Source organism: Sander vitreus, chromosome 7, assembly GCF_031162955.1.
Source record: "Sander vitreus isolate 19-12246 chromosome 7, sanVit1, whole genome shotgun sequence".
NCBI classification, from domain to species: Eukaryota; Metazoa; Chordata; class Actinopteri; order Perciformes; family Percidae; genus Sander; species Sander vitreus.
In genome coordinates this window covers 1002774-1012773 of record NC_135861.1, presented here as the reverse complement: position 1 = coordinate 1012773, position 10000 = coordinate 1002774, and the positions used below count along the sequence as shown (strand labels likewise).

Below are 10000 nucleotides of genomic sequence, written 5' to 3'. Positions count from 1 at the left end.
CTGGGTATCACGTAGACTACACCATGAATGCATATGAAGGTTGGTTAGTGAGCCACTTTCACTGAAGTAAAGTTAAAGTACTAATACAGTGTACTTGTCCCCAGAGTCAGAACTAACCAGGGGGAAGCACGTTTGGGAACAAACTCCCAGAAAACTGCAGGTCTGCTGCAACTCTCAGTTCTTTTAAATCAAGGCTGAAGACCTTTCTGTTTGACGCTGCCTTTCTTTAAATAATTGTTCATTTCTTAATTTCTTATACTGCACTGTAACGATTGCATCGTGTGGGTTTAATAAGAAACAACCTTTTCACGAATATAAAAGGGATTCACGGTTAAAATAAGACCAGTAATTACAAAAAGTGTGAATTTCATCCGAAAGGGTTTTTGCGAAGGTTTTAGTAGTGAAGACTATATTTTAGAATAAAAGTATTTTTTCCACGCCAAGATGGTTGGCAAGAAGGCCCAGTTTGGGAACTGGGAAAGTCCTCTGGGACGCCTGAGTTGGACTCGCTTGACTTGTTCTTATACTGTACTGTACATTTCATTCTCATCTTTTATCTGTTTTTAATCATTTTTAACTGCTCTTATATGTTTTATGTAAAGCACTTTGGATTGCCCTGTTGCTGAAATGTGCTATACAAAAAAAGCTGCCTTGCCTTGCTTTTACAGTGTATATATATATATATATATATATATATATATATATATATATATATATATATTTCTTGTTTTCTGTTGTTTCTATGTTTTTCTCCACATGACTTGTATATGGCTGGTGGTGTCTTGTAATCCCATATGGACAGACAGACACGCACACAGACAGACAGACAGACAAACACACACACACACACACACACACACACACACAGACAGACAGACACACACACACACACACACACACACACACACACACACACACACACACAGACAGACAGACACACAGACAGACACACACACACACACACACACATACACAGACAGACAGACACACAGACAGACACACACACACACACACACATACATACACAGACAGACAGACAAACACACACACACACACACACAGACACGCACACAGACAGACAGACAGACACACACACACACACACACACACACACACACACACACACACACACACACACACACACAGACAGACAGACACACACACACACACACAAACATACACAGACAGACAGACAAACACACACACACACACACACACACACAGACAGACAGACACACACACAGACAGACGGACAGACGGACTGACTGACTAAGTGTTGTGTTACTGCCTAGACATCACTTTGCACAAACTGTATATCGACTCTTGATTTTAATGTATTTTTGTATTCTTTACTGTATTTTGTGTGTTTATATTCTGAGTATTTACCGTGTAACTCTACGTTGTCTCGCACGTTTATGCTTTATCTTGGCCAGGTCGTTGTTGGCTAACCTGCTTAAAGAAAGGTTAAATAAGAGAAATAAAAATGAATAAACAATGATGGTAGAGCGACTGTTTGAAGACAGTCAATCACAGTGGCCATATGGTTCAGAAAATAATCACATAAAAAATTAATCTAAGTCTTTTTGTGAGCCGTTCACAGACTGAACAGAAAAAAAAGGCAAATGCCTGTGGACTGAAAGAACACGGAGGAGTCAAACAGCAGCTTGTTTTCAGTTTTTATTTGAGGTAAAAGAGGGTTCAGACGGAGTTGTTTCTCAGCTGAACGTGGCAGTTCTCAAAATCTTGAGGAGGGTTTTTGGGGCGGGGGGGGGAGTCCAAGAGTGGATTTGAAAAGCCCTTAACTGCTGGGAAACTGTCCAAAAACTGTTGGAAGGGAGAAACTAAAAAGATGAGGGGAAAACACACAGATTCAGACAAGACATGAACATCACCGGACCGTCTGCTGTCGAGAATCAAACAAACAAGAAATCCAGTTCTCTCTGTTAGTACTGTTAATACAAAATATCAGACATTTAAAAAACGCTGAACTGAACACACAGAACGAACGGTTTATCCTGGCCAATAAAAAACAAACCAAGAGACAAAAAAGGTCTTTTCAGTCCATCGTCTGAACACCTTCATTTATGAGAATAGAAATACACATTAATAACATTTGAAATATTATCCTCCACGCTGCTCTAAGAGCCAAAGAGCAGGAAGTTCAATGCATCGTTTTAACAGCGTTAAAATAAATCAGAGATCCCGATACAAAACTCAGTCGCAGCCTCAAAAGCACACCCACGTTCAACAGGAAGCGTGGTCTATGTAAGCAGCCGCGCAATGCATTCTGGTTGCATCGCGGTGATTTTTTTAAGAGCTGATGCGTTGAGTTTCCCGCTACTCATTTGCATAAAGTTAAGTCCAGGCTACTTTAGTTAAATCAGGCGCCTCGAAACTCCCAAAAATCCTTTAAACTGACCTTTGTCGATCTAAAAATGAAGACAGATTCATCAACTGCAGCTTATTTCTCGCATAAAATGTTTTTAGAAACACACTTTGGTGAACTATTTTTGTAAAATAAGAAAAACCCTGCGTTCCAATACTCATACTACCATAGTATTTACTATGCCAGAAAAAATTTAGTACAGTACGTCCCAATACATAGTTTGTCGAATGCAGTCTGCCAAAAAAATATCCGGGCTGAATCTCAGTTCCGTTAAATTGCATCCACCTTTCCTTCACTTGCTTCCCTTCCTTGCGTGTTAGTCTGTCCGAGTCCCACCGAGGAAGCACGGGAGGGACGCGAGGAAATCACGCAAGGAGAGAGGAAACAAGGAAATGTGTTTTTAGAGGGAAGAGACGTCCTTTCCTCTGAAGGGTCAGGTGAATTTGTCAGCTGTAGCAATGAGTTTCAGCTGCACGGCTTCCAGGAAGGCTGATCTCTGTATCCTCGCTCATAGCTCCTCAGAGATCCCTCCTCCATCCTCGCTCATAGCTCCTCAGAGATCCCTCCTCCATCCTCGCTCATAGCTCCTCAGAGATCCCTCCTCCATCCTCGCTCATAGCTCCTCAGAGATCCCTCCTCCATCCTCGCTCATAGCTCCTCAGAGATCCCTCCTCCATCCTCGCTCATAGCTCCTCAGAGATCCCTCCTCCATCCTCGCTCATAGCTCCTCAGAGATCCCTCCTCCATCCTCGCTCATAGCTCCTCAGAGATCCCTCCTCCATCCTCGCTCATAGCTCCTCAGAGATCCCTCCTCCATCCTCGCTCATAGCTCCTCAGAGATCCCTCCTCCATCCTCGCTCATAGCTCCTCAGAGATCCCTCCTCCATCCTCGCTCATAGCTCCTCAGAGATCCCTCCTCCATCCTCGCTCATAGCTCCTCAGAGATCCCTCCTCCATCCTCGCTCATAGCTCCTCAGAGATCCCTCCTCCATCCTCGCTCATAGCTCCTCAGAGATCCCTCCTCCATCCTCGCTCATAGCTCCTCAGAGATCCCTCCTCCATCCTCGCTCATAGCTCCTCAGAGATCCCTCCTCCATCCTCACTCATAGCTCCTCAGAGGTCCCTCCTCCATCCTCGCTCATAGCTCCTCAGAGATCCCTCCTCCATCCTCGCTCATAGCTCCTCAGAGATCCTTCCTCCATCCTCGCTCATAGCTCCTCAGAAATCCCTCCTCCATCCTCACTCAGGGCTCCTAGAGATCCCTCCTCCCAAGGGGATCCCAGGTCGGGGGGGGTCAGGACCCCCCCCATCTAAAGGTTGTCCCCCCCTAGAAATATCATCAAAAACAATGCTGTGTATTGTAAATAACATAATGATGTATACTTAAAATATCTGTGTAAGCAGTAAAACAATACAAACCCCCAAAAATGCTTTTTAAGTTTAGAAACATTTTGAGTCCCCCCTCCCTTGGCTCACAGTGGTTTGGTCCACTGCCTGCTGTAGGATCTGCTAGACTCACAGTCCCATCAGGTAGTAACAGGAGTGTAGTGAGTAGGCGGTTCAAGGCTGTTTTATTCACATTAAACATCGGATTAAGTTCTTTTCTCAAATAGAAATGATGCTGAGTAATTAACGAATTAGTCATGACAAAAAGTTTGCTATGTTAGTGTAATATAATGTAACGTTACCTAGATTATAGCTTGTTGGATAGAAATACACCCACTATAACTAACGTTACCACGGCGATAAGCCTAACGTTATGTGTGTGACCTGATATTAGGGTTAATATTGAAGATCTACAGTTGTGTTTTGCTGAATATGAAGTTAAGTGGCAGATCAGTTAAATACATATCCTCTGTCCCAGAAGAAACCTAATATTTATGTGGAGGACGCAAGATCATTGTATAATTATAATATGACCACGTGGTGAACCTATGAACCTAACTCATATTTAGACATCTGACGTTAAAGATTTGTGTTGTTGTTAAAAATGACAGAGAAAAGAAAAACAGACATGAGATCCTTTTTCAGTACACCAAAACGCCAAGGAAGTACAATAAGTCCTCATATCAAGACAATTTGGTAACATCTTTATAAGAATGGGTGCTTATGGAAATACTAACGTCACTATGTCACAGGCAAAGGAGACAGAAAGAACTGAGGGACAGGGAGACCAGGGACAGACAGGTGGAGAGTCTCAGGGAGACCAGGGACAGTCAGGTGGAGAGTCTCAGGGAGACCAGGGACAGTCAGGTGGAGAGTCTCAGGTAGACCAGGGACAGTCAGGTGGAGAGTCTCAGGGAGACCAGGGACAGTCAGGTGGAGAGTCTCAGGGAGACCAGTCTCCGGGAGACCATGGACAGTCAGGTGTAGAGTCTCAGGGAGACCAGTCTCAGGGAGACCAGGGACAGTCAGGTGGAGAGTCTCAGGGAGACCAGGGACAGTCAGGTCTAGAGTCTCAGGGAGACCAGGGACAGACAGGTGGAGAGTCTCAGGGAGACCAGGGACAGTCAGGTGGAGAGTCTCAGGGAGACCAGTCTCAGGGAGACCAGGGACAGTCAGGTGGAGAGTCTCAGGGAGACCAGGGATAGTCAGGTGGAGAGTCTCAGGGAGACCAGGGACAGTCAGGTGTAGAGTCTCAGGTAGACCAGGGACAGTCAGGTGGAGAGTCTCAGGTAGACCAGGGACAGTCAGGTGGAGAGTCTCAGGTAGACCAGGGACAGTCAGGTGGAGAGTCTCAGGTAGACCAGGGATAGTCAGGTGTAGAGTCTCAGGGAGACCAGGCACAGTCAGGTGTAGAGTCTCAGGTAAGTGTGTTGAGCTCAGTTCATATTTTTGGGGGGGTGTGTCTGTCAGGGTGAGCAGATGATCTTCACCAGTGGCTCATTAATTAACATCATGATCAGCTAATGTAACAAGTGTACAAAAGCATTGTATTTCTTTTATATGGGGACATTTTTTCAAAATAAGTCATTATGTTTTAAGGTATTTTTGTGGCTTGATTGTAAACAACTTAAAAATAAATACATTTTTAACGTTTTAAAGAAGAATATTTTGGTCAATATAGTCAGCTTTTTCATTGAATCGAGAGAAACGCTGAAAAGAAGGCTAATGGTACAGTCTCCATGCTACACTAATGATAGTATTAAGGCTTTCCTCTGTGTACACATGTCCTCTACGAGTATAACTGGCTGTATTATTTGTGTCCCCTTCAAAAATTGCTCTTCAGAAATGTATTGTTTATTGTCCCCCCCCAACTGTTCGGTCAGATTTACGCCCATGCCTCCTCCATCTTCTCTCCTCCACCATCGGGGCAGGAAGAAGAGCTTTGAGACGGCCTTTATCAAATAAAGAAAGTGAGATTCAGCCCAGGATGTCCCACTGCATTCGGTCGGATTTTGTAGTATGTAAGCCAGCATGCTTTCCTAGCTATTATGACCCACAATCCTTTGCGCAGCATATGTTAGCAAGAAGGTCAAAGTTCAAGGAGCAATGTTATTAAGAATGTCCCGATCGTATGCACGCTGCACGCAACAGTACGCACTTTGTGTGGCAGCTGCCGTACGTACTGAAAGTAAAAAGAAAAAGTATGAGATTTGGAACACAGCCAACGTTTTCCAAACGAGCCGCAATGAGTGTGAAGCGTGCGTCCAATCAGGTGCAGCCGTCACGGTTGTCGGGGGGTGTAGCCTGTCGTCTTTGCCCGTCAGTTTCTTCACCACTGCTCTGAATGAATGCACATGAATACAGTTCTGGAGTTTGTCTTTTCGATGGCCCATAATGAAGTTTTCACGGCGGTGTATGTGCTCCGTGAGAGTCGTCACCTCTGAGCCGAAGTCTTCAATGAGCAGCGATTAAAAAAGGAAATTAAAATAAGTGATGCAGCAGCCACTTGTGCTCATCTTCATGGTACTTTTCCAGGAGACACACACAACACACAATTAATATTTATAAAACAGTTTGGCTCAGAGTCATTTTCACAGAGTTCAGAGTTGTGTCTTTCTTTTCTCTCTTAGGTTTCATTTGAGAGAAAACGATAACTGCTAGTGGCGAACCCATCAAGGGTCCAGTGCTGGGAAGCAGAGCGATCCCTCCCGTCCCAAAAACGCCCCTGTGGACATTTACCGCCAGGACATGTAAACGTCAGCTGACGGAATCACACTGAACACATCTGTGCGTTTATTCACACTGTTAACGGAAATAATTTACTGTTGACTTTCATCCTATTTTAATGTTTGAAAGAGGTTTGTTCTTGTTTGTATTTTGCGTGTGCAGTTCAACTTTGACATGTAGGGCCCTATTTTAACGATCTGAGGTCACGGCGTGAAGCGCCTGCTGCAGGTGTGTTTAGGGCGTCCAAATCCCCTTTTGCTAGTTTGACGGCGGTAAAAAGGGTCCGTGTGCCGGGGTCATGGTTCTAAAGGGTTGACCTTAGTGTCTTCATTAATCAGAGGTGTGTTTTGGGCGTAACATGCAATCAACCAATTGGTTTATATGCATATATATATATATATATATATATATATATATATATATATATATATATATATATATATATATATATATATATATATATATATATGCATAGCGGATTTAAAATAACAATGAAATGCTGCGTTATTGACTTTAGACCAGGTTTTTGATGGTCAATGGTGAGATCACTTCACGCTGCTCCAAGATATCAATACTCCCAGAATGCACCTGAATACACCTCCCTGTAAGACCAGCACGCGCAGAATGCACCTGAACACACCTCCCTGTAAGACCAGCACGCCCAGAATGCACCTGAACACACCTCCCTGTAAGACCAGCACGCCCAGAATGCACCTGAACACACCTCCCTGTAAGACCAGCACGCCCAAAATGCACCTGAACACACCTCCCTGTAAGACCAGCATGGGCCACAGACTGGGTCAGTCATAAAAAAACTGGGTCGGTCTTAAACTAGCAAAGACACTTGGGTCGGGCTTTACGCTGCGCCAGGTGCTAGATAGGACCCTCAGTTCGATAATAATTTACTGTTGACTTTCATCTTATTTTAACGTTAGGAAGAGGTTTGTTCTTCTTTGTATTTTGTAACAAAACTTGTTTACAGACATTTACATGCACAAAATATTCAGATTTTTGCCCCGTACTCCGAAAGAGACAATATTCCTACTAAGTTGTTTACGTGGCTAATGAAAATGAATTTGGAATATTCTGAATAATAGTGGAATATCAGTATTAGTGTGCATGTAAACATCGCCAATGTTTTCTGTTCTTAAGTAACATTAAACACTGGCAGGCTGCCAACTACAGAAAAGAAATGTAACAGTAGCTTTCATAGCAATGTAGCTGGCTATTATCTGTTAGCTAGGTTGCTTCATTAGTGTCTGACAGCTTCGTAGTCGTTGGTGTAGATGTGTTCTAGCAGCTTGATGCCCAGCTACTGGTAATGCTAACATAAACAAATCATGTTAAATACCACAAAACAAGCTAACACAGCTGTGTGAGCGGCTAGTTTTGAGCTAGCTTGTTGCAAAGCGTTATATTTTGAGGTAAAGGGTTGCAATTTGCGTTTCAAGCTAATCAGTTACGGCACAATGCTAATCTGTGTTTAGCTGGTTGACGGCAACTGTTGGGCCTAAATCTGTTCATGTTTCCTGTCAGAGAATTAAAATAATAAAATGACAACACAACGTGTAAAACTGCCATCAATGCATTGTGGGTACAGTGTGATTCTGTGCAGCTTAGCAGCGTTCACCATGGTAACGACCTAACCACCTGACGACACGACAAGTCACACTCTGCTGGCGGCCATTTTCCATCGGTTTTTCCCAAATCTCGTCAGTCAATATCACTTTGATTAAACCCCGCCCTCCTCTCTGTCCTGTCACCCGATTGGTCCAATGTCCTGTCAATCACTGATGTCCATCTATCTCAGTCTCATCTCTGATTGGTTCAGAGCATCAGAATGACGTCACACAGGTCATCTCGTCGGCCAGCTCGTCCTCGTCGCGGCCAGTTCTGATTGGCTCCTCGTCGCTGTAGAGCGCGGCCGGGTCAGCAGCTGCATTGCCGAGGAAAGCGTGGCTACCCGTGCCAAGCAGGTCGCTGGCGGCCGACTCCATCTCGTCCACCGTCATGTGACATGCGTCGGCGATCTCCCGCTTCGCAAACGCCACAAACTTCGGATCCCGAGCGTAAAGGCCGAGACCCTCTGAGATTAGAACCTGCAGAGAGCAGAACAAAGACTCAGTGACGGCTGTTTGACTGTAAGTTACTGATCAATATCAGGCTACATTTACACCGCTACGTTTTGGTGGGGGAACGAGAGGGGGGAACACCAGAGCAGGGGGAATGAGAAGGGGGAACACCAGAGCGGGGGGAATGAGAGGGGAAACACCAGAGCAGGGGGAATGAGAGGGGGGAACACCAGAGCAGGGGGGAATGAGAGGGGGGAACACCAGAGCAGGGGGAATGAGAAGGGGGAACACCAGAGCAGGGGGAATGAGAGGGGGGAACACCAGAGCAGGAGGAATGAGAGGGGGGAACACCAGAGCAGGGGGAATGAGAGGGGGGAACACCAGAGCAGGGGGAATGAGAGGGGGGAACACCAGAGCAGTTGGGTTTAGGAAACGTGACACGCGGGACATGATTCCCGGTCTCCGGCGTGAAAGTCCTGTGTTGTTTGACCCATCCACCCCCCCAACCAACCTCCCTAAACGCAGATTTTCGGTCTTTCATATACTCTCTACCGTAGTCGCTCTTAGTGCTACGTCATCCTCAAACGCCGTGTAGCTGCTGCTCTCCCCGGTGCGTTACACGGTGCGTTTTTTTGTCGTATCTGACGCTGACAGCCACTGCTCAAACGTCCATATTTTACTAGTTCGGAATGAGAACGGGTTGGGAGGTCTCCTAGTTTATGTATAATATGTGTTTTAGTGTGCACAACCTTTCGTACGAATTCATACAAACCCGCTCATGAGAATGCGTTTCATTTTTTTTAAACCAAAAAGTAGCAATGGAAATGTAAATGTAGCCTCAGCAATGGATCGATGTTTCCTCACCGCCTCCACCAGACTGTCGGCTGATCCTCGTTTGTCGGTGAGCTGAGCGCCGAGCTGTGAGGGAACTCTGAGGGTCGTGTACGCTCTGTACGGAGGAGGAGCTGCAACAACAACAACACACACACATTCACAAATCACCCATAGGAATAAACTGGGGAAGATTGTTAAAACCTGTGGAAAAATCATTGGTAAAAGCAAACAGGTTGTTGTGCTTATAGACAATTCTGTTGGGGTTGTTTATATTTCTTATCTGTTTCTTGTTTTGTATATTTATTCTGTATATTTCTGTTCCCTGTTGTGTAGATTGATCCTGTGTATTCTGGATTGTGTACATTTCTGTTCCCTGTTTTATTTTGATAATCTGTTTTCTGTCTTGTCATGTCTAGTTTAGCTTCCTGTGTTTTCCCGCCTGTGTGATGTCTATGTGCTCCACCTGTTCCCCAGCCCTGGTGTCACCTGTCCCGTGTTTGCTCGTTACCTAGTTTATTTAGCCTCTGTGTTTCCTTTGTCTTTTGTCAGATCGTTTTGTGTCCTTGCCCGGTTAGTTTATGTGCGTTTGTGTCTC

The 10000-nt window shown here is 44.9% G+C and overlaps 1 protein-coding gene across 1 annotated transcript in view; it reads right to left on the bottom strand.

Annotated features, from left to right (window-relative positions):
• Positions 1-8309: 8309 nt before the first annotated feature.
• cacna1fb (calcium channel, voltage-dependent, L type, alpha 1F subunit) overlaps positions 8310-10000 on the bottom strand; it is a 92313-nt gene continuing 90622 nt past the window's right edge. The window contains exons 39-40 of the mRNA XM_078253833.1: positions 9436-9536; positions 8310-8598 (exon numbers count right to left, since the gene is read on the bottom strand). Coding sequence (XP_078109959.1) covers positions 8335-8598; positions 9436-9536 — 365 coding nt within the window. The 3' untranslated portion in view covers positions 8310-8334. The remainder of the gene's footprint in view (positions 8599-9435; positions 9537-10000) is intronic.